Source organism: Phasianus colchicus, chromosome 3 (assembly GCF_987193195.1).
Source record: "Phasianus colchicus chromosome 3, bPhaCol1.hap1.1, whole genome shotgun sequence".
NCBI classification, from domain to species: domain Eukaryota; kingdom Metazoa; phylum Chordata; class Aves; order Galliformes; family Phasianidae; genus Phasianus; species Phasianus colchicus.
Genome location: NC_143438.1, coordinates 40,317,368 through 40,343,208, shown reverse-complemented (window position 1 = coordinate 40,343,208; position 25,841 = coordinate 40,317,368). Strand labels below are relative to the sequence as shown.

The window sequence follows — 25,841 nt, the reverse complement described above, 5'->3', positions numbered from 1 at the left end:
TTCATTAATAACCTAACTTCTTCGCTGAGAACTTTTATGGAGAGCATTTTCTCAGCACAACTGTAGCACACCTGCTTTCCTATCCATCATTTGTAGTTTTCTTTCCTCAAGCAGTCCAGACTCATTCTTACCTGTTTGCCCATAACTAACCCAAACGCAAGCAGCTTCAGTACATTTTTTTTTCTGATCTCTTCTAACCATTATCTAGCTTGTTGGGTTTTATTTTTCTTTCAGAATTCATTCTTTTTTATAGATCCACCACAAGGAGCAGTATAATTAATGAAAGGCATGGCCACCGCTGCAGGGGGCACTGAGTACCTGTGTATAGCACCTCACTTTTCAAGTTTTTCATTCCCTACTTCTGTAGTTTCAATGTCTGTTCCATCCAGGTTAGCTGCACCGACGCGACATTCCAGCGTTCGGCACTGGGCACCTACATGTCCCCTCGGACGCACGCAAGCACGGCACGGTGCCCCCCTGTGTCTGTTCGCACGGATGTGCCACCCAGGCACAGCCACCCGGCTCTGACAGCTCCGCACCAGCGGCCAAAGCCGACGAGGCCGAACCGAGCTCCTGTTCTCAGCCCAGGTCTCCCCCTCCACAGGCCCCGGCCCCCCTCACCGCCTCCCCGCGGCCCCGGCAGCTCGCGGCGGTGAGCTGCGGGTAGGGCCGGCCTGGAGGCGGGCTGCGCGACCGCGGCGCCGGGGGCGGTGTCCCCGCCCTGCTCCGCCCGCTGCCCCTCCCGCTCCCCCGGCCGTAGGCGCGGGCAGCCGCGGAGCGGGGCTGGCAGGCAGGGCGGTGGCAGCCGGGGTGAGGCTAGGGGCCGGTTGAAGAGTCGAAGACCCTCTGCTACTGGGGCCGGCGCGGAGCGGAACCCGCGGGTGGAGCGCGGGGCGGAGCGGAGCCGAGCGCGGCCCCGCCGCTGCCTGGATGCCAGAGGCGCCTCGGGAGCCGGCGGCCGGCGGTACCCAGGAGGGCCCGGGGAAGGAGGAAGAGGCGGCAGAGGAGGAGGAGGACGACGACTCCGGGCGCGGAGGGGAGGAAGCAGACAGCGCTGGCCATGGCCTCCAACTTTAACGATATAGTCAAACAGGGCTACGTGAAAATTCGCAGCAGGAAGCTGGGGGTGAGTGAGCTCTCCTTCGCCACTGGGGGCGAGGCGCTGGGGGCGGCGGTGCCCCGGGTCGGGGCCGGCAGCGCGGGGTGCGGCGACCTGCTGCTGCTCTCACAGCTGCTAGCGGCCGGACTTCGCACCCATCCTCTCCGAGCTGGCGGGATGTGCTGCCATGGCACCTCGCGGCGAGCCGGGCGCTTCGAGGCGTCGCTCGCAGTCAGCGGCTCCGGGCTCACTGTCGGCGGGCGGCGGCGGCCGTCCCTTCGGCCCCGGGGAGCACGGCACGGGCGTCCCTTCCCCGGCTGCCCCACTCCTTGCGGGGGCTTTGATGGAAGGAGGGCAGGAGGCGCCGGCAGGCTCTGGCAAAACTTTGTACGGGGCTTCTGCCCCCGCCCTAGTGTTGTGGGAAGGGGCCGTCTTCGGTCAGGGCGAAGGCGGAGGGGAACGGGAGGGATGGGGCTCGAGGAGCTGGGGCGGGCGGTGACTGCCGTACGGGCACGAGAGTGGCTGCAGAAGAGACAGTTCTTGTGGTTGGGGCAGCTCGTGGCTGAGGGTGCCGGCCTCTGGTGCTCGCCGAGGCTGAGGGCACGAACGTGTTATCAGTGAGTGCCACGGACGCTTTCGCTGGTGGGATGCGGCGAGCCTTGGAAAGGCACAAAGTTGGAATACGGAGTGTGCAGCGGGGCAGGGGTCAGGATCTTTGCAAGGTGCTCCCAGGACTTATCTGGTTGGGCGTTCTCCTGCTCTTTGAAGTGTCAGAAAAAAAGGAGGTTCAGGGAGCTGGTAGCTCCAAGGCCTTTGCTGCCTCCGCGGTCCCAAGAAACCGGGCTCCCTGCAGGCTGGGGATCACACCTGGAGAAGAGCTGAGGTTTGCCCTGCTTTGAGTTTACCTTGTTGTATTGTTGCTGTGTGTGTGGAGCAGCGTGGGTCCCTATCTGATCTTCCCTGCAGCAAGGTGGGCTCCATCTCCTGCTTTCCCTGAAATGCAGGGGCCATGTGATATCTGCCCCCTGCAAGTCACACGCTGCAAGCTTATCACAGTGCTAATATTTATCTCCTCCTCCCTCCCCTCTTCTCCAGGGCTGCTGTGCTCTCCTCGTAGACACAGCATGCAGGAAGGTGGGAGACAAGCTGTAAAGTGACCTTTGGAGCACTTTCTTGTCTTGGGAGGGGTGTTAATGCCAAAAGAGCAAGGAGGAGTTTGGTCTGAGTCTTTAATAGAGCCAAGTTCAAATGTTTGAGAGAAGGTGTAAATCCAAAGAGAACGAGTGCTCCCTTTATTGTTTTTGCAACCCAGGATTTGCTCCACTAATCAGAATTGGGCATTGGTTAATTGAAGAAAAAATTCCTGAGCCTCAGATTGTTGCTGACAGTCCTCTGCTTAACCTTTGCAGGTCAGTCTTGTTCTAGCTCAGTGCTGCTGGTGGGTAGTGCTATCAAAACACCTTGGTGCTGTTAGTTGGAGACAGAGTCAATCTGTCTGATTTGCAAGACTGTATTTGAAGGTAACTCAGAGCCTTCTGGGTGTGAAATGGTGTATGTGCACGTCTCTATATATGCAAATACTTTTATATACCTATTTGTATAATATATATGCAACAATTGTAGAGTTTACATTATGGTAGTCTGCTGGCTTCTGAAAGTGAAACGGTGAAAGTGGTGATGTTTCATTATGGCACAGCGTAAAGTAACTTGAAAGCAGAAATATGTAGGGTTTTTTGGGGGGGAGGAGGGAGATGAGATGGGTAACTGCTTTTTTTTTTTTTTTTTTTTTTGAGTGGATATTGTTTATGGTCAGAAAGATTCTCATCCTTCTGCACCATGCAGGAGTGAAACAGTTCTTACAGCATTTATGGAGAATGTTCTGCTCATGATGAGGTGTGTGGGGGTGACAATTCTGACCGCACAGCCTCAGGCAGGTGGTAGCATAAGCTTAAGTATGATATATGAGGATGCATATCTGAATAAATCTATTAAGTACAATGTAAAATGGAGAGTATTTTGTAGAAAATAGCATCAAAATTCAAATGAGATGTGATGGTTGAAAGGTATGAATATGTGAGTATATATCCATAGCTAATTGGATTCTGGTGACTGAATTTTTAAATTAATGCAGTTTTTATTCACCAAGTGAAACATTAAAGGTTTCTATTTTTTCCCTTATGTCCGTCTCCTAATGCAGACCTTAATGAATTATAGTAGAGCTGTCATTTGTAAGAGAATGCATCAACTTCCAGGGATACAAATGTTTGTTAACAAATGAATACTTTTTAACCTCCAAAAGATACTAAAAGGTGGGGAAGGGTGATATGGGCTATGGAAGCTCAAGTGTAAGATCATTTTGAAATAGATAGAATTCTGTCTATGTATAGAATTCTCAAGCTAGTTATGCTTATTTTTTATATTCTGGAAATTGAGTTTTTTTTTTTCAATTTTGGGGGGGAGATAACGGTTACATTTTATAAATATTTTGATGTCTCTTGAAATGTAGATTAGAACTAGGAGAGCTGAAGTGGCTAATGCCAATTGTAGTGCTAGATTTGGGCAATAAAACTAATGCTAACCTTCAGGCTGGCGGCCAGCTCATGATGGAAATTCTTCCAGTGCGGCTTTTATTCCTTCTTGTTCTGTGTCTGAAGAAGCCCTGGCTGAGAATCAAAGGGAAGATGCTTCAGTGTAATGCAGCCTGTGAAGTTCCAGGTATCGTTGAGTGACGTAATAGTGGAGAGCAAAAGCAGGTAGCATATCGCATATCTTCTAAAGAACCTTGGGCTTGGGGTGAACTTTCAGATAGAATTTGATTTCCAAGGAATTTAGTTTTCAGAAAGCTTAGTTGTAAGGCTTCTTCTGTGTACATTCCTTTATTGATTTTGTACTTTGAGAAATAGAAACCCTTTGTGATTTTGTTTTTCTTACAAGGTACCACATATTTACCTTTGCATTATTACAGCTATACCTTGCTTTGAGTGCTGGTTACCCTGGCTACCTCTTCCCCATGTGCACTGAGTTTAGATTTATATTGCAAGCAAGTGTGTCCAGCCAAGGAGAATGGGCAAACATCCATGCTGAACTGAGAAGTAGGGACTCGGAACTATTTAAGATAAACATTTTAATGCACTCCACTGTACTTCCTGAGAGTCTAATATTTTCAGGCAAACTCTGATGTTCTGGTATTTTTATGTTGCTTTTGATTTGGGTTGGATCCTCAGCATGCCAAAATGGGGGAGCATTACCATCCCCTCCGTTGTTATTATGAGCTGCCATCTGCCTATGCTGTTAGTGTCATGGCTCCTGCATGTTGTTAGGCTGGAAAGAATTATCCAGCCACTTAGAGGAGGTACGTTATCCTCTTACTTTGTTAAGCGTGGGCTGTATATAAAGCATATCTATGGTGCCTTGTCATTTTAAACTTGCATTGAAATCTATATAGTAGAACTCTCTCATATGTATACTAGCAATTCCTCTATGAAGATGTCAAACATCCTTGAAATTTGGAAGCTGTAGTCAGTAAGGAGAGCTGTAATTAAAACATCTTTTTAAGATCCAGTTACTCTGTAGCCCAAATATGCCTTTCCTTTCAGAGCTCTGGCATTCCTGCACTGTTTGATATTTTGCTTTTCTCTAATACCGCATAAAGGAAATACCTCATTCTTGCAGCCATTACATTTGACCTGTGCGACCCTCTTTTGAAATAAATTTGATTGTAATGTGGTGTGCTGTTCAGATCAGAATAGGTCATTTGTGTAGTGTGGAATAGGACTGTACTGCCTTTGTTCTTTTGGAGTCTTTCATAGTTGTGTTACATTAAAATTCATATGACACAATTTTGTACTGCGCTGGCTGTGCTCATAGCTGAAACTTTCCTGTATCAGATTGGAATCCCTTTGTTGTCTCCTAATAAACTAAGCTGCAAGGATTTCATGCCTTGTTGAAGTGCTGCTTCTTAGAAGAAAAACAATTTGATGTCACATTAGGAAGTCCAATTAAAAATGAGTGTTGTGTCACTTTGATTGTCTTGTTGTGACCCAAATCAACCTTCGAAGCTTCAATCTTTTTGTTTGTTTGTTTTTGTATTATTTTTTGGCAAGCTTGGGCTGGAGAACAAAAGAATCCTGTTTAATGGAAATTTTCACTCAGTTGGTGAATAAATACTGGGGTTTGTGTGTTTCTACGTACTGAGTAGAATTATTTCCTGATTGGTTCAACTTATACCCTAATTCTGCTATCCAAAGAGAAAATTGTACCTGCCAGTCAGTCTTGATTGAGTAATAAATAACAGGTTGCTGTTAGTCACCAAATGAAAAGTTTTACCGCATAAACCCTTTCTTTCTAACCATGCTTTTAAATCATTATGAGCAGCTCTCTGGAGAGGAACATAGTGTTTCTCCTCCTGCCCTTAACCCTGTCTTCAATCAATCAGTGCTAACAATGTTATGAATGTGAAGCTGTGATTGCTGCCGAGTTACTCTTGAAATAGTGCAGTTTACATGTTTTACAAAATACTGACATTTAATTGTTACTATGTGTATATTTAGGGTGAGGAAAGTGAAAGGATCTGCCAAATGTCCCCAGCCTGAAACTGTTGATTGACCACAGTGGCTTTGCAATGAGGTCATAATGAATGCAGAGGGCAGAGCAAAGGTTCTCATTCCTTGAGTTTCCATAGAACAAGAAACAAACAAATAGAAAAGCCCAAGTAAAGCAGTGCAACATAGAATGGATGTCTTTTCCATAGATTATTTTGTGATGTTTTCTATGGCAAATCTGCTCATGCTTTCTGAAAATACTGAGAATGGCATTTCTAACTACATACTAACATGTGATCTGAAGCGCACGTTACATCTCAGAGCATGAAAATAATTCAAATGAAACTTTAAAAACTTAATTCCTATTTGTAATATGTTTATTTTAGTTTCAGTGAAGCTCCACTCCAACAGGATTTAGATGCCAGATTGCTTTCATGTCGAAGAGTTCATTTTTCATGCTAGTACTAGACAAGCTAAGGTAGAGAATTAAAAGGATTTTGCTGTAATCCATTAAGGACAGTAGTCACATTTACTACTTAATACTGAAATTATCATTTTAAATACTAGTAATTTCTGTTTTCAGTACTGCTACAGTTACATGAATGTTTTGCAGAATTAAATGGAAAATATATGGATTTCCAACTAGGTTATTATGGAAAGAACAATCATTTTGAGCTTTGGAGCAGTTCTTATTGATTAAGCATATTGTGCAGCAAATGGAAAGAACTGTGTTGCATCCATTGTAAAGAAGAACAAACTGTCCGATTTTCTTTTCACTAATCTCTGCATTTAAAGAAACTTGTGAGTCAGACTTGTATTAAGTGCTTCTGAGTTTGCTGTTTCCCAGTTGCTTCCCTTGATGTGTTTTTTCACTTAATTCTCAAGAGGTTTGATAGTCAAGTATCTGTAAACTTTGTAATGGATGGTACATACTTAAAGGGACAACTAGTTTCTCTCTTGCAGGCAGCATGTTGCTTCCTTGTTATCAGTGGATTATAAATGTTTCTATTTTACCCTTGTGTGTAATATCATTAGCCTCAGTGAGATTATACCTTAGCTGTATGAAGATTATGCCAAAAAATGTTTGTAGACTTGACCTTCTTCCCTTGTCTATGTTGAGATGGCAACATTTTATTTGCATTTTGTCTCTCCTGTGGGATGATGGCCTTTTGGTTTTTCGTTTAGCAGGCTGTCATTTTTGTTCTATGATAGACATTAAAGACCTGATCAAAGACCCTGAAGTCAATTTAAAGAAACCCATTAACTTCCATGGCTTTGGCTCAGAATCCAAGAGGGAACATTAGCCGGATGCATACAACACACATTTTTTTGTTGTTGTAAAATGCCCTTCAAATACTGCTCAAAGGAGTTGTCCTTTCACAAATCAGTTATTATGTAAGGATCGTTCTCTACGAATCCTTGAAATGCACAAGGAATTATTCATGTCATTCCAATAGTGACTTTTCTTTCTAGTTTTTTGAAATAATCTTGCTTCAAATCACTCATTCAGATTTTTGCAAGCAGTGCAAAATGCTTTATAGCGGTTGCCTGGCAACAACATATTCAGGCAACAGCATATGGGAACCAGTTGTTAGTTATACGTTTATATATATAGCTGTACAGAGAGAATTCATTTTAGATAGGTACTAATGAGAAATTCTTATCAACAACAGAAAAAGACATGCTATGGAATGTTCTTAATTCATTTAAGGACAAATAAAGATTTTTGTGTCTATCATAATCTCCAAAGTTTGTCTTTTATTTTAGGTTATTTGAAAGATCTGGTAGTTTATCTGCTTTTCACAAATGTCACAATACTGTTAATATACTCATAGGCAGTCACAGCAAGCCACGTAAAATATTCTTCTTTGTTGAAGGTGAAGAATACTTTAATATGTATGGATGCCAATTGATATCCTTTGGTCTTTAAATTAATAATATGCTTAAAGCAAAACCTGGCTACTTTACTGCATAGTGTAGCCTTTCAAATCTGTTAGATTTAAAATAATTGTAAATGCTGTGCTGCATTTTGTATATTTAATCTCTTCAATTTGCTTTGCAGCTTTAGCATTCAAAAGGATATTGGTGTTGTATTTTAGTTCACTATTGTTTTGTTGAAAACTTTTTTTCAGATAAAATATATTGCTCAGCTCTAAACACTCAAATGTCTGCACTTAGGTCAAGCAATATAAAGGAGATAATTTGTTTATTGTAGGACAAATTTGCAAGCAAAATGACAAGTTGAGGGAAAGCAGCTTTATGCAACTGTATCTTAACCCTTTGAAATTGTGTAAATTCTTTTTGTGTATCAATGTTATTTCACTATTCAGAACGTATGCATCAAATTTGAGAAGGAAATTTGTATGTTTAGTGCCATTAGTAAGCGATTTATAGAACTAAAAACCTCATACAAGTTGAGAGATTTTCAGCTGGTCTGAGAATGGAATCTGCTGACTGCAGGAGTACTTTCACTGATTAAGGTAGGCAGAGTCTTGCTCAGAAAGTTAGGATCAGAAATATTTTACATATGAATGCTAATTTTGACTTCTACTTAGAAAATACAGGGGAAAAAAAAAATGTAATCTGTGAAGTTCTAATGAAATATCCTTTTCAATGAACACCACCATTAAATCCATCTTCCATATTTTGAAGTCTTTCTATAGTTGTACTATGAAATGTCATTGCTGACCTACTGAGAGAAATTATAGGACCATGCAATTGGAACCCCAAATGAATTACTGTTCACTGTAGGTGCACATAAATTGGGATGATAATTAATGAAAGTGTGTAAATCTTTTAAAGTATTTCCCTTTCTTCTCTCTATTCAGCAGTCTTGCTGGTTCTTACTGACCCTGATCTGATTGTTACCTGGATTGAACTTTGGAAAAGTTTGGTGTTGGCACAATATTGATCAGATCTGAAGAAATAGATTACAGACTTCCATCTCCTGCAGGAATGCCTTTTCAGCTTGTTTCCCCTACTTGTTCATTGCAAAAAGAGCTACTAGAGAAGTTTAATATCAGAAGTCTTTCACTGTGGTATAACCCAATAAGCACTTTTGAGCAAGAAGCTCACTTCAGTTTCAGTACTTTCTGTTCTTTATTTTTGGAATATGATTTTAGATACTGTTCCTCTGAGGTCCTCTGCCCACAGACCCAGTTGGTGCACTATTTTCACTCATGCAAAAAATTTATTTTTCTAGTCTGAAAACAAGAATATATGAAGTTATATAAAGGGATTTTCTGAAGAAGTAGTCATAATTATTGCTTTTATCCTGCACGTAGAAAGAGGAGACAACATTTGTAGTTGATATTTAGGCATTATTCTGATAAATATAATTTATTATCATTGTTCTTTTTTGTTCATTTGACTAGTTGTAGAGAATGAAATCCTAGATAAAATGCTTACTTGAAGTAGTGAATGTCTCATTAGCTCAAATGTGATGAGAGAGTATGGAAAAATGGAACATATGAGGCCTTACTAAGAATGTGGAGATTTTTCATTTCAACTTAAGTTGATGTATTAAGTTATTAATTTCTAGTTTAGTGTGACAATAATAAGGTACTTTGATGTGACGCTGTCTTGCTGATAGAAGTAATTTTTGTTGATGCAGTTAGAATACGAGTACTTTTTACGATAATTATTTTTTCCTTTTAAAACTGTACTTTTAAGCTCTTTCTGCTCATCAGAACATCCTCAGCAGGATGTTCTACCCAGAGCAGAAAAGAACTGTGCTTTTGGCACAAAAAAAACAAACTATAGCTATTCAGTGCACAGAGTCCTTTCAGTTGCTAAACACATTCAGATCTCTCTGAGTTCTGTATCAGGCAGTGAAGGTCCTCAGCCTCTCATAGGACATAATCCTTAATGAATGTAAATTTTGCCATTATGCAAGGTGAAAAATGATATCAATCATATTGTGTACTCTTATGTTAGTGATTCTTGCTTTTGAATTACGTGGAGTTAACTCATTGTCTGAGGGAGATTGAGACTGCACCTGGGATGACTTAAGTTTCATATCTGAGAAGAAATTTATTTACTTCTGAGTATCAAACAGGTATTTGATGCTTGGTATTATTACTCTCAAAGAGTTACATACTGCTATTGATAACCCTGCAATGGCTGAGAGTTATGGAGATACAAATGCAAAAAGAAATTTTTTCCAGATCAGCTGCTTTTTGCCTTTCAGGTGGAAAGCTTTTTTTTTTTGTGAATATATGTGTATACATAAAGAACAACAATATTCTAGCAAAATAGTTAGGTGATTTTTCACAATTGTAACAAAAGGGTTGTAAAACAAAGTGTATTTTTTTCTGTTGTCTTTGTATCTTAAATCACCACAGGGTTTTTCGAGCTCTTTGCACTGTTAATTAAGTAATCTCTTTCTAGAAAACAGAAATCTTTGTGCTTACACATTGCATTGTATGTGAGAAGAGTTAAATTTTAGTCTTTTTTCAGAGAGATAATTTGTAACCTTGAGCACTTTGCTTCATTCCAGACTTATTCTGAATTATACTAAACCCAGTGTATACCACATACATTACATCTAAAGCTGAATTAAGGCTCCTGTTACTGCCATCAGAGTGCAGAATCCTGTTTGAATAAATGGGAAACAGGCTTTCTGTGCCTACAGTTCTTTACCTGTAAAAGCAGTATAATCTTTTCTTCCATCACTTCTTAATTTTGTCTGTTTAAACTGTAAACTTCTGGTAGATCTCTTATTTTATATGTAGATTGAACATGGTGAAAACTACACAGCACAGAAAACATGAGAATAATTTAGAATTTGTCTTTGATAGTTTGAGTCACAACGATAAAATGGTTGAGATTGGAAAGGACTGCTGGAGGTTGTCTGGTCCAGTCCTCTGCTCAAGCAGGGACAATGTTTATTTTAAAGTTGAGAGAAGACTATTACTTTCAGTTTGAAAATATATTTCACTGAGTTCTATAAAACGTCTCTTTTTAGTTTCAGGATTTGTTCAAATGGCTGAGGATTTGTTGTCTTTCAATACACATGAAGTAAATTTTTTTTTTTCCTTCCTCAGATTTTATTGATACAAATAATTGCTTCTCAATTTTCATCTGAGAAGCAGATGCCAATGCCAGAAAAGCAGGGAGATCTGAAGCTGTTAAGTTGGATAGGACTTTTGTATCTTTCACCTTATGTGAATGCACAGTTGCAGCACAAAATCTGAAGTCTTGAATGATTTCATTTCTAAAAGTTGTTATCACTGAAAATGTTAAAGGTACAATTATTCACATCTTATCTGTCAGAACAATTCTGAAATCTGAATCTAGTCCGTGAGGCAATTTAATAACTGCTAGGGTTACTGATCTGTGTTTGACGATGTAAATGTCTGGTTTCAGGCTTACATAAAGGTGCAGAATTTGTCAAATGACACAATATCATTACATAGTAGTGCTAGTGGTGTTCCTAAAGAAACTTTTTTTTTTTGCTAGTGAAGCCATCAAAGACATGGGGATTTTCTTATCTCCAGATCTTATTAGTTGCATATTCTTCCACAAAACAAGTTGAAAACCTTTTACCTTCCAGGCTCATGTAAGTATTACTAAGTTGTACATTTCACCCATAAATGTCTTGGAGTTTGCCTTCTCTACAAGTATACGCAATAGGTATATCCCACAAACTGTATGAAGTCTCACAGGCCCATCTCTATGGAACCATAGAAATACGTACTCCCTATATCAAAGTGCTCATACGTTGTCTCTTAAGGAAATCTATCTATGCAGTTTGTGTAATTGAAAAAAGAAAAGAAAAAAAAAAAGATTACAAAATTGTTTAATGAAAATAAATATACGGGATATTAAAAAAAAAAAAAAAAAAAGTGGTAGCTGAACTATTGTATGTTCCGAGTAATAATGCCGATGTGAGCCCTTTCAAAAGAAGCATTGTAAACAACCAGTACTGTCAGGGCGGTGGTTTCTGACAGAGACTTTCTGCAATCTTTTGAAATCACTGTGAGATCTGTGTTCACTTTAGCCAGGTCTTAGCTCAGAGGAGAAGGTTTAAAAGGTACTAGATACCTACCCTAACATGATGCATATTGGTAGAGTATACCCTCAAACTCATGCTGTGTCAACACACTTAGGTAGTAATATGTTTAATGAAACCCAAGCTCTTCATCTTATTACTTTTTTCCAATAATAATCATACTTAGAATTTTCATTATTTAAAATAAATGATGTAGACCCATCTCAAGGTAGAGTGAAAGGAAGGAAAATGTTAAAAATAGGCAAAAAAAACCCTGCTTTTTACTGTAATGCAAATATGTAGCTGAACTAGACCAACTGTTTCTGGCATATATAATTGTTTTATTAAATCTTGCTATTCTGTGTAGGTACACATTTAATTGCTTCTGACAAGTGATAAGATCTGACACTTTTAAACTAAAGGCTGTGCAACAGGCAAAAATGTTTATCAGCAGTAAATCTCCATTTGCATCTAAAACTTAGCTAGCTATGTGAATTATTGAAAGTGAGATCTACAAAACACTGAGATCTTCACATATTGGAACAGAATTTCTGATAGCAGCTACTGCTGATAGTGGTGTGAGATGTATTAAAAAATATACATATCTATCTATCAATATTTAGTAGAAGGAATAAAAGGCAATACCAAGCAAACTGACTGGTTTATTCTGTTGTCTATGCAGAAAATTGAGAATGGAATTGCTTTTATGTTTTCAGAGTTCCTAATTAATCCTAAGGTTCTGTAATTCTTGAAGACAGTGTAATACATAAAGACTTAATTTTGGTAATAAAAGACACTGCATGGTACAGGACTTGCCTAAGACCCAACAGACAAACAAGATATTGTTAGATCATTGCAATTTTAGAAGAATTGATTTGAATGACTGTGAAGGATCGTTAGAAATGACTATTTTCAAGCATTTCTTTGAGATGAAAACAATACCTAGAAATTATAAAAGAGAGGACATAGATAATGATAACAACTGCCAGTGGAGAATATTGGTAACACCATATTGGATTTGGATGTCTGAGATACTGTCAAGGCTAAAACTGCAAAATGAGGAACTGGAATACTTAGATGAGGTGTACAGGCAATGAGAAGAAAGCTTATAGAAGAAAGCAAGACTCATGCTGCACTTATCTGAGGAATGAATGTTAGTCTAGCAGCTTTCACTTAGTGTTTGGATGTATTGCTTAGGGATTATTTTGGACTGGAGAAGAATATGTGCATACTGACTCTGTATCTATTTTCTAGACGTCAAAATATTTTGTAAATGGTATTTTCACACAAACTTATCAAAATGAGATTTATGATCTTAGTGAACCCAGAGGATGGATGCATTACAAAATCTTTCTAGAAATGTATTTTCTAGAACTTATGATGTCAGAAACAATTTTTTTTCCTTCTTTTCTTGACAAAGCACTTGTTTCTAGAATAACAGTATTCTAAGGCTTATGTTAATTTATCTTCTAAAAAAATTATTCCAGGTGACTATCTTCTCCCCTGCAATCTGAACAAAACTGAGTTTAAAACTGTAGTGAAATGATTATGCCTGTTTTTCAAAATTATTCTCCTTCCTCCCTGCCTTCCTGCTTCTGTCTATCTGAAACATTTCTTAGACCAGTCTGTGGGTAAATAATTGATTTTCTGGTAGCAAAACATGCACTTTTCTTTAATCTGCAAATTACTAAAGTGTAAATACCTGTTCTTATTTAAACAAACAAACATTCTTCTCAATATATGTAATTGATTTACTTGTGCTAATTAAAAATACTTTAACTAATGGACTAAGCATCTATTTTGTTAGTAGAAAAGCATATGAAGAAATACAGCCTCTTCCAGGACATGTCAGGGTTTTTAGTCAAGGCGAACATAAAAAGTTGTAAATGATACTGATTTGCATTGACATGAGCTGTACTCTCCTTGACGCTCATTGCTGAGCTGAATGTATGATAGATAAACTGAGTTAAAACAAAAGATTTGAAATGGTAAAATGTTCATTTCTATTCTTTATAGCTCTCCAAAGTTAACTTCAAAGCAAAACTGCTCCCTGCGTGGCTCTTAAGATGATCACAACTGGTAGTGAAAATGGAAGAAGCTAAACAAGCAGTACTTGCTTACTAAGAGTACTTCAATTTTTGTTTACCAGTAAAATCTGTTCAATAAGTCAGGCTTGCAGTGAAACTGCATACAAATACAGAAGAAAGGTGTTTGTGGAAAAAGGGCCAAATTTGCACTTGGCTGCACAAGTGGTTCTGAAAGTTTTGCAAATTGTACACACCAGCCACAAAGCTCACCATGGATGTGAAAATTTTGTCAAGTTTTATTCAGTCTTGTGTTTCAGAAGTTTCATAGAGTTCTGTCAAACCCCAAAAATGGCATTAAAAATGAAGCTGAAAATTATGTTCCTCATTTTTAATTTTGAGATAGGTAGATAAATATGTTCAAGAAAGTGTTACTAAATTAAGATTTGCTCAGATTTAATCTTTTTCATAGAATTGTTGAAGTTGGAAAAGACCTCCTAATCATCTAGTCCAACTGTCTGCATTCCACCAATATTGCTTACTTAACCATGTCCCTAAGTATTACATCCACCCTTTTCTTTAACACTTACTGAGATGATGACTCCACTCTTCCTTGTGCAACGTTTTCCAATGCCTCACCACTCTTTGTGGGAAAAAAATTTTTCCTAATGTCCAATCTGAACCTCTCCTGGCACAACTTGAGGCCATTCCTTCTTGTCCTATCGCTAATTACCTCAGATAAGAAGTCTCCCCTGAGTCTTTTCTTCTTCAGACTGACCAATCTCGATTTTCTCAGCCACTCCTCATAAGACTTGTGCTCCAGACTCTTCACCAGCTTTGTTGCCATTCTTTGCACACGCTCCAGGACTTCAATGGCTTTCTTGTAGGGAGGGGCCCCAAACTGATCACAGTAGTTGAGTACAGGTGGATGATCACCTCCCTGTTCTGGCTAATTGCACTATTTCTGATAAAAGCCAGGTGCTGTTGGCCTTCTTGGATACTTGGGCACACTACAACTTCATATTCAGCTGAGCTTTGACACAAATCTTTTTCTTCTGTGCAGCTTTCCAGCCACTCTGCCTGTTGCATTTCATGAGATTGTCATGACCAAAGTGTAGAAACTGGCACTTTGTCTTGTGGAATTTCATCCCGTTTGCATCAGCTCATCAATCCAATCTGTCCAGGTCCCTCTATAGGGCCTTCCTACAGGCAGATTGGCGCTTCTCCCCAGATTGGTGCCATCTGCAAACTTGTTGAGGGTGTACTCAATTTCCTCATCCAAATCATCAGTAAAGTTATTAAGAAAGATGGGCCCCAATACCAATGTCCAGGGAATACCAATCAAATCAGAATCAGGAGCATTAAAAAACTTAACTTTTAAAACATATAGTTGAAATTCTTGTGTGATATTTTGTTCTCTGGAGCAGATGCTTTAAGCATAGGCCGTTAATCCCTATACCCTTGTTACAGCAATTAAGGTTCATGAAATATAAATTTTGTTTCATATGCATCTTGGTTTCTTCTTTCTTCTGTCTCAGAATTAGTCTGAAATATTAATGATTGCATTAATTGCTTTCTATTATATGAATTGCTGTAAATATTGCATTCTAGTTGTCTTCAGTTGCAATGAATGGCGTTTTCTAACACTTAGACTTGAATGTGTATTCTTGTGGTAAAGAAATCTGACTTTAATGATACAGTTACTTGTAGGCCTCTGCCTGCAGTCAGAAAAATTCTGAAGGTTTTCAGCTCTTTGGAACACCACAGTGCTGAACTGTTCCTGATTTGTAATGCAGCAGCATGCTGAGGAGACTGGAAATGCCAAATAAAGTTGTGTATGTGGTCCCTGCCTTAAAGAGCATGCACTCCTGAAATGTGAAAGTTCTCCTCAAAAATAAAATCTCATAGTCATCGTTTTTTTCACTGGAATATTCATCTCCCTTTAAATTTACCAGCTATTTCTGCCTATTTGTATCTATGTACACATATTTCCAAAAGTTTAATCGTAATAGTTCCCTTCTCTCATTTGGTGAATAGTCAAGTCACTATCAGAGCACTTGCATTACATGATTTTGTTGGAATCAGGGAAGACATTTGTAGGGCATGAGGATACAAGCAGTTAGAAAAACAGTTTGGTTCAGATATTTGAAAACTGAAAGCAATAAAAGAAGTACTGTTTGTACAGCAACAGGTATAGTGATGTGTGGAATGCACTTCTCTTATGTAAACACAAAAGCTCCCAAATGAAAAATTCATGGCCTTGGAGAGAGCTTTTTTTCCTTTTATAAGGCAAAAGCATATGCCACAGTAAAACAGTTACATCTACTTTAATGGGGCTAGGGAAGAGGCACTTAGCTGTTCTTCTGCAAGAGGAATGAGTTAATAAACTCGACATGCAATCTGTCTCTGCTGTAGCTCTTGGCACACAGCAGCCCTAATTGGTTGAAGCTACTGGGGCCTTAATTGCTGATTTTGCAGTACTGCCATGTTTACTGATAAGGTTTAAAATTTGTTAACTAGAGAGAAGCAGTCACACTTGTACCAGGAGTGTGAGGACAAACAGCAGACTTCGCTGTAGTAACAAATGACGATGAAGTATTGCAGCATGTGGCATTGTTAGATTTCCTGTTTCAGGCTATTGAAATTGGGCAGGAGAGAAGGAAAATGCTCCTGAGTTAGGCATTGTAAAGCTATTACTGAAATAAGTCTGTGGTGGGAGTGCTAGCTGGATGCTTGATTCACTGATTCATGTGACTTTCAAATATTATTTTTTTTCTCCTGACGGAGGGCAGATGCAACTGTTAGGTTTGCATAGAGCCAGGAGATCTGGGATCTGGGGCACGTAAAAGGAGAAACTCCAGTAACATATGCGAGTTAGGATCATCTACACCAATAGTTTCATCTTTCTGATACTTTAATTTTGACTTAATGTCAAAATTTATTTATTAAGCTGTGGTTTCATCCAGGTTTATGAATATGACAAAAGCTGTCTGCTAAATAGATAGAGGACTTTTGAATTAAAAGTTTAAAAGCTTAGTCCTTGAAATGGGATATCCTCATCTTTATTTTTGATGCAATATTATTTAATGCAATGTAATGAAGTAGACTTTTAAGCTACTAACCCACTATTCCTGAACTACAAGTTAAAATCATTTCTATTTGTGTTTGAATTTTATATAATACTAATAAAAATACCTGGAAGGTAAAAAGAAAAATAAATTTAAATGTGTTTTGTACTTATAACACTCTGAAATAGTGAGGTTTTTTTTTTTGTGCCCTGAAATGTTTTCTTGTATTGAATACATAGCTTGGAACAGGGGGAATGTAAGGTGCTAGATGGGTGAAAAGGAGATGGTGTGAATTCCACTTGAGTTTTTTTTTTGTCTTCACCTTTGAAAAATAGATGGCCCTGTATTCAAACAGATTTTTTTTATTATTTGCACATGATTAAGATCTATTTTTTTTTCTTAGTGAAATGTATCTTGAGTGTATTCTGTAAGCCATATGTGTCATCTTACACAGGTCATAAGATGTATATTAATCAACATAACAATGCGTACAGAAAAGATAGTTGAAGAACAGAATGGCAGTGGTTTAGTGCAATATTTATTAATGATCAGAAGATGAGAAATGAGGCATGTTCATCAAACATAATAAGACAACTAAGAATAAGAATTATATTATTTTTTTCTGTGGTTTAAATTGAAATTATGCCCAACTCTGCTTGCAGGCTTGGAATCTATGTCAAACATGTTAACATAATAGATGTGTCTATTTCAATTAATTGCCTATTCTGATTATAGATTTTCTATAGTCTTTGAAAAATGTTGGTTCACACAGTATATTCCATTATGCAAACTTTAGCTCTGTATGGACCTAAGATTGTAAAAATATAGATATAAAAATGGACAGATTTTTATTTTCTTATAATATACACAAGTGATGGATTTTGAATTTCTTCAACTTATTTCATCCTTTGCAGTAGCCCGTAATGCTGAGTAGCTCAGCCTTGAAAGATTGAAAAAGAATAAAATAAGACAGTCATCAACAAAACTATTTTCCACAGATAAATGCACTCCAAACTGAAGTCAAGAGTGGCTGAATCCCTCAGTGCTTTTAAAAAATCTCTGAAGTTCACTAGTCCAGCTGACAAGAATGGATTTTGTCTTGCCAAACTATTCAGCAAACTCTTGTAGTTATTTGCAGAACATACTGTTGTTTTTTTTTTCATTAAGCATGTATGATTCAGGACCTATTATCACCTATTATTCTATTACCCACAGATGCAGATAAATGTACCTGAATTTTAGTAAAATTTGAATAGTATGATGCTTCCAAGAAGCTCTAAGGAAGATGCATGTGGCATTCTGAAACTGCAATGGCAATACTACAGATCTGTGGTCTCTAACGCTTTGTGTGCCTCATTGTGAGTAAAAAAAAAAAAAAAAAAAAAAAAAGTTATTTTAATTCCTGTTGCTGAGAAACAAATATCAAAGTGCATGTGCTCTATTAGCATAGAAAATGGTTGTTAGTCAAATAGCAGTGACAGCAAAATTATGAACTTCCTGCAGCCTTTTCCTTTCAATTCATTGAAGTGTGAAGAGGAGGAAAAAAAGATCTTAAAAACTGGAAAACAAACTACCATGTTCTTGATCTGAGTAACACTGTTGCAGAAATATTAACTCTGGTATGTCCTGTCCTAACTATCTGTGGATGTGCATACTCACCGTATGTTTATATTTTAAATTTAATATTCTACCAGTAATTTTCTGGTAGAATTATTTCTGTGTGAATTTCATACAGTGAATCACATCTACAGTGACTATGCTATAAATGATCATTAAGTTTATTTAATCTCCTATTCCAATTCTTCTGACAGCTTTTTCACTTGTATTTTAAGCAGTGATATGGAATTAAAATTCCATAAGTTGAGAATAACACTTCAGAAGCATAAAGCATTCTTTTTATCTTCACATAAGTATATATTATTTTTAATGTGGTATTTTTACTACCTGCCATTGCGCTACCATACGGAAGTTGCCTAAGAAAAAGTGAGATATTAATTCCCATCAAATTTCTCACTAGCAAATCAAACTTCTGAAATATACAATTTGTATTCTAACATGCATTAAACATTGTGGAATAATGCATGGTATTTACTAATTTCTGTTATATTCTCTTTAAGAAAGAGTATTACTGGAAGCTTTGTGATGTGGTAACCTTAAGAACATGGCTGAGAAGCTGACTTTGTTTAAATAAATGAATCCGAAGGTATAAAAGATTCAAAGTGTAACTGTCTGTTATTAAACTGAAATTGTGCAGAACTGCTGTTCAGCTTATCAGGATTAACCAATTGCAAAATAATTACTTTTTCCAGTAATGACATACCCCTTATAAAGATATACATTTTCCTACTCTGAAATAAAATAAAATAAATAATATGCTATTATTTCTTTCTTTTCTTTAATCAATAAATGGTTCTACCAAACTCCTAGCATGTTGTTGTCATGGTGACTACATTTGATTGAGGATGCTTGGGGTGATTTGAATAGGTAGTTGGGGTGTTTGCAGATGTTTAAATCTCTTTGTAGGTTGTTTTTTTTTAATTCTTAAATTGGAAGAAAGAGTGTGGATAATGTGTCCAGTATAGATATTTAGGTATTGCATGTAACTTTTGCATTCATATGTGATTAACTGTAGTCACTAGGTCAGATCATATTGATTTTGAGTACGTTCACAGTGAAATATATTTGATTATAAATAATTGCCTTATTTAAAAAGCAATTAGCGAAATAATATAATCTGAACATAACAAAATAAATGTATTCAGGAAGAAAAAGAAAGTTAACAGAAATAGATGCATGAAAATGTCCATTCCTCAGTTTCTTCTAAAATATTTCTTTTGAGTGGTTATGTAGTGTGTTCTCCATTATTTGTTCCTGACATTTGCTAAAGGCAAACAGAAACAATGACAATTCATGTTCATTTCTATCATATACATCTAATGTGATGTTAGCTAATGAAAAATGGCTGCTGCTGACAAACTAGACTTTGTATTTTGGTTGGTCATTTTCTAAAGAATGTGTTGTAACTTTGTATTGCTATGTGATGATTTAGTTTTCTTTAAAGAAGAGGTCTTTGAAATTAATGTAACGTACAAATGTGATAATAGATTTGCTGCAGAAATGTTGCAGCACAGTGGTTTAATTTGAAGTCTTTGGCTATACGTGGCATTTATTTTCTTGTAGCTACAGTGTTAATAATTTTATTGTTGTGGCTGGAAATAATTGAACTGTGAAATTTCAGATACTTGACCAGTCGCATTTGAAAACATGGCTAAACTTATATTGTCAGTTCTTGTTTTCAAAGAAAGTAAAGCAAGCCTGGGATCATACTGATCAATGATTTTAATCATATGTGGCCAAGATAGACACAAGACAAAAGTAATAGGGAAGATGGTTTCATGCTTTAGTTTGATGTTTTGGTGCGCTCTTTACTACCTAAACTAAGCCAATTCAACAGACATCTGCGATGAATAATAGAAAATGAGCAGCTACATTTTGTGTTTTACTCTCAAATTCTCTGAATCTTTTCTGGCTTAAGCATCTGCTGTCAGTGCTGTCGAGTCAGCAGCTTGTTTCAATTCAAGTGTTCTAAACTCTGAAAATTACTATTCTGCTTTTATTTGTCCCACAAAAGCAACTTCTGCCAGCATGCTATCCTTTTGTTTTACTTCTGATCTTCACCCTCTTATATGATGACTACTTAGGCTTGTGTCGTCAAATATTTAGTTCTCTCCAAGGTCACATAACCCTGGACTTCCCAAGCCTTAGTGGCAGCTGGGAAATTTCATTTGGCAACGTGACTATTTTCCTTGGGGCTCAAGGAATGCCAGCTCTCTGTTTAAGCTTTGCTCTTTACTAGTGTCTTCTCCACTGGAGACCTAGAAAACCATAGCTGTTTAAGACTGTCCTTCTTTTCATTTCTGAACAGCAATAAAACTGCCTGTTTGTCAGTGTTGTTAATTCCCTTTTTTCTAATAACAGGAGAAATTGAAGGAATGCAAGAAATTGAGGGGATGCATAAATCAACCACTTAAAACACCTTTTTTCCTTATAATAAGTTATTATTTATAAAACCAAGCCATTATTGCTGATAGCAAAGAACAATTCATACAGCACATAAACATTCGTTTACAGAGAGTACTCGGTGCTGGATTGTAGTTACTTTGCACAGTAGTGATCCAGAGCTAGTGTGGCTGGATAGCCAAAAGCAGAGGGCTGCCCTGTCATTACCATGAGCTTCTTGGTTTGTGGTCAGAAGAAGTTTTGGGGGCTTTTCCTTTCCTCAGGTCTGTATAAGGTGCTGTAGTTTTGGTCTTTGTATAGCAGCCTTCTAGGATGGGGTCTGAATTGTTCAACCAGGTGTTGGTGTTTGTGTGTGCCCCCAGCCTTGTCTTTCTGACGTGTGCTTGGTGTTGCATTTGTATCATCTCCAGCAGTCTCTCAATGGGATGGTTGATCTCCAGAGCTTGGCATTCTTATGGGAAACTTTTACATGCTACTCTCTTAGCACTGTTAGAGTTGAGAAGCATTTCTTCTCTCTGTCCACTTGTTTTCTGGTAATTGGTTTCTGTGTTCAATCTTCTAGGTACTTCTGGAACCTTGTCACACAGAGGCAATCTAAAAAGGGCCATAATGGCATCCAGGAAGACACCTGGGTTGATTTGCTGCTTGTAATTCTATTATCTATAAGTGATGGCTGTCATCTTTATTTCAAGCTGCATGATCTTACTTGAGTTTTTGTTGCATGTTGTTCTCTCACTTCTTCTCTGTCTGGCTTTTCAGTAGTAATCATCAATACTAGTTTAAAACTGAATGAAGAGAGAGTCCCATACTAAGTTGATGGGACAGTGAGAGTACACACCATGCTAAGTAAGAGAGCAAGGTCTTTATTTTTGAGTGCAGAAACTTGAGAAAAGCTGGTTTGAAAAATTCAGAATCTGTGGCTGCTCATTGAGTACCTCACTTTAAATGTCCTCTTTAGAGCTGTTCAACAAAATGCACTGAGTACGTCCTTATTTTTTGTTTCTGTGTTTCCGTAGTGGTTCTATTACTGATGTGAACACAGGAGGTTGACTGAACACAACATTATAACACCAGTGTGTGTAAGGTTTGAGAAGGTTTAGACATGCGCACTTGCTCAAAACATTAAGCATTTTGCACACAAGTTTGCTAAATAGATTCCTGATATCTGAACAGGAATTAGCTGAATGTTTCTTTTTATTCATAACACTTGTTGAGAAGTTTGTTGCTTGACTGAACGTGCATTTACATTTGTGAATATAAAAGCATTTTTGTCCTTTTACTGTAAAGTCTGTGGCTTTTCAAACCCGAGTGAAATGCTGATTTATTAAATGAACACTTCTTTCAGTTTCTTATTATCATTTATTTTCTAATTAAGTTTGAATAGTTCTAGGTATTAAAGGACAGTGTTTGACATTGACAACTACTCAGTGTTGCAATTGAGTTAAAAATGATAATTCTCTATTGCAGCAGAGAACAAAAGGAAAAGTATTATTGTGAATAATGGAGTCTTCTTATAAAGAATATTTGAAGAGTCATCGCTGAAGTGAGAGAGGGGCAGGAGTGCAGTAAAGGAATATATTTCATTTCACAAAAATGACCTTAGACAAATTGTCAAATGCAATTTAACTGATGTAAAAAACTCTTTAAAATTTGCCTCTATAACTTTGCTTAGGAGGCCATGAATAGGACACAGTGAGAATTTCACCTATCTAAAGCATTTCTGAATTGTCAGTTGCTGCAATAACAAGGTGTCATATTGATTTGAAATCACTTTTGTATATTATGACAGAAGCTTCCTCCATGCATATTTCTGCAATTTTTCTCATGACTTCAAGTAGAGAAATCAACTCTAGAGTGACAGAATATATTGGTGGTTTAGAGTCAGATGCTCCACCCATTGAGAAAAAAAGGAAGATCCTGATTTCAGTCTGAGGATTTTAGGTCATTTTTTCTTACATAAAATCACCTAGATTGATGCAGTACTTCTGAATGACCATGTGGTATTGGAACCACAAATACAAGTCATATTAAATTATGACTGAAGTGCTTTCCTTATGCTGTTCAGCCTTCAGTATTTTTGTCAGAGGTAGGAACATGTGGATATATTCTCACACTCATTCAAACCAGAAAACTTACAAAATAAGGCTCTAACAAAATCAAATCGTATATGTGTAAGACTGGCTGTCTAACTTGTGTTAATTTTTATGATTGGAGAAGAGAAGGTTCCAGGAAAACCCCATTGTGTCCTTCCAATATTTGAAAGGAATGTATAAACAGGAGGAGGAACGAATGTTTACACAGGTGGATAGTGATAGGACAAAGGGGAATGGTTTTAAACTGAGACAGGGGAGGTTTAGGTTAGATGTTAGGAGGAAGTTTTTCACACAGGGTGGTGAAGCACTGGAACAGGTTGCCCAAAGAAGTTGTGGATGCTGCATCCCTGGAGGCATTCAAGGCCAGGCTGGATGTGGCTCTGGGCAGCCTGGTCTAGTGGTTGGCGACCCTGCCCATGGCATGGAAGTTGAAACTAGATGATCTTTGAGGTCCTTTTCAACCCAGGCCATTCTATGATTCTATGTAATTGAGTTTTAGGTTCAGTGCTTTATTGCTTTTACTCAAAGATCACTGAGTCCTCAGTATTTCTTTGCTTTTTTATAAGGCAGCTTCACCATTTTAAGTCTGGACAATCTTTGGAAAATCTCTCCATGGTAATGGAGTATCATGTTTTTACATAGACTGCTCCAAAATACCTCCCATTTATTTCTATGGAAATTACAAGAGATACAAAGAGCCCAAGAACACTATTTGATAAAGGAAGTTTTTAGCTACAAAACACTACCTTTTTTTTTGTTGTTGTTTTGTTTTGTTTTTGTGGCAGCTGTACATGGCCATTCAGAGTGTTGCTTGTCTATCCCATCACTATTGCCACTGCTGAAATGCATGACCCAATACCTCACTGTGCTCATATCCACCACTGATGAATGTCAATGGGTACAACTTTTTCCATGTGGAGGAATTAGATTCCACACCTTTGCTTCCATATCAGACTGCCTCTCTGCTGCCATCTATCCCACGTCAACAAAATGTGATGGGCTATTTGCAGGAAGGTTCTACTACTATGCTAACAATATCTACCTCTGACATCATGGGCCAAGATAACAAATAGAAGGCATTACTTTCAGTTTATACATTCAGCTTAACATTATCATTGTTTTCAATTATTAGAACAATTAATGTCCTTCTGAAGTCAAAGTGTATTATATGTAAATTTTTGTGGGCACTTTTTTTTTAAGCTTACGAGTGATGAAGTCCAATTTTATATTGAGTTTTAGTTTTATATTCTTTCACTGCCCTTTCATATCAACAAATCTAATGCACCCTCAGTTGGAGAGAAAGCTACACTGGCTTTGGCATGTACATATTTTAGCATGAGTAGCAAACCATTGGGAGGAGTGAGAGAGATCTTTCATTTAGTTTATTATATAATATGAAGCTGTTTGGTGATTCTGCAAAAACCATACAGGAGGGGACAGAAGTCACTCTTCCTGTTCCAGTGGATTGGGGTGACTGTGACTAGGTCTGGGAGCATTGTCCTGCACAAAGACAAACTATAGGTGGGATAACTGAAAATCTCCCCACTTTGAGGGTGGTCAGCTATCCCTTTTTTTTCCAGTCCTTGGAGGCATCTAAAAGTTTTTTCATTTATGATATTCAAAGACCAATTGAACAAACCTGTAAGAGAAAAATGTTTGCATAGTGCTTATGTGCATTGTGTGTAACTAGTATGGCTCACTGAGAGATCATGCAGTAAACACCATGTATACATGTGTACATACGTATTTAAAGCTTTGTCTGGTACTAGTGGATCACCTGAGAACAGCAGTCAGGTGATCATAGAATCATAGAATGGCCTGGGTTGAAAAGGACCTCAAAGATCATCTAGTTTCAACTTCCATGCCATGGGCAGGGTCGCCAACCACTAGACCAGGCTGCCCAGAGCCACATCCAGCCTGGCCTTGAATGCTTCCAGGGATGGGGCATCCACCTCTTTGGGCAACCTGTTCCAGTGCTTCACCACCCCCTGTATGAAAAACTTCCTCCTAATGTGTAACCTGAATCTTCTCTGTCTGAGTTAAAAAACATTCCTTTGGGAATCACACATGCTGCAGTGTTTGTGTTATGTTTCAGCAGATCAGAGAAGAAAAGACTAGTTATTTGGAAGCATATTGTCCATGTGTTTTGTTAGGATGTGATAAAGCTGTGATAAATCTGCTATGCATCTTTTTGTATTCCTATGTATCTGTGAGACTGTGGAGAAGTGCCCATATCCTCTTCCTACTGCGCTGTGAGTTGAACAGTGAGATCTGTACTGAGGTTGCAGCTGGATGCTGAATATAGGCATGTATTTACGTGCCAATGAATAATTTTTGAGCATACTCAGTACATCCTCTCTTTTGATTAATAGTCATCTGTACTGCTTTCATCAAGGTGGGTTAGCCTAGGCATGCAATTGTATTAAGGCTTAGTGTTCTTTTGGGTATAGTGAGGTTTTTCAGGCAGATCTAATTCAAATCTTAAAATCTGTGCAGTTTGCATGTGATCTTTTAATACTTGTCTTTCTGTAAACATACAGCTGTATGAAGTAATTCTTCAGTGTTAAAACTCCTTTCCTCCTCTTACACCCACAAAAAAAAGAGAAAAAAAAAAAAAATTCTGCCATTTTTTGAACTTTTAAGGTAGAGAAACTAATTTGTATAATATAAATTGGTTTCATTTAATGATGTTTTGTTTCTATTCAGTAACAAGATTAAAATAATTCAGTGCCTATTTTTAGCTTGGTTTGCATTCACAGGGCTACTTTAATCAACCTGAGTTTAGAAAGGATCCATTATGCTAAGCTTATCCCTAGCTGCAGATGAAATAATTCTGGATTAATGTCATCAAGGTGTGCTTTGAATGTTGGCCTATTGTTGATAGCAGCCACAGTAAAACCTGAGCATATTATTTTTCTTACAAAAAATGAGTAATTATAATTTGGTGATGCATTCATGTGAGAGTGACTTTTTTTTTATTTCTTATTCTTTTAGTGAGAGTGGG

At 37.9% G+C, this 25,841-nt stretch overlaps 1 protein-coding gene across 2 annotated transcripts in view; it reads left to right on the top strand.

The window, feature by feature from the left end:
- The first annotated feature begins 731 nt into the window (after positions 1 to 731).
- The window catches only part of DOK6 (docking protein 6), a 243,486-nt gene continuing 218,376 nt past the window's right edge, over positions 732 to 25,841 (top strand). For both annotated transcript variants that reach the window (XR_016465091.1, XM_031589021.2), the window contains exon 1: positions 732 to 1,126. Coding sequence is in view for 1 of the 2 variants with exons in the window: in XM_031589021.2 (XP_031444881.1) it covers positions 1,061 to 1,126 (66 nt within the window). In the remaining variant the exon portion in view is untranslated. The remainder of the gene's footprint in view (positions 1,127 to 25,841) is intronic.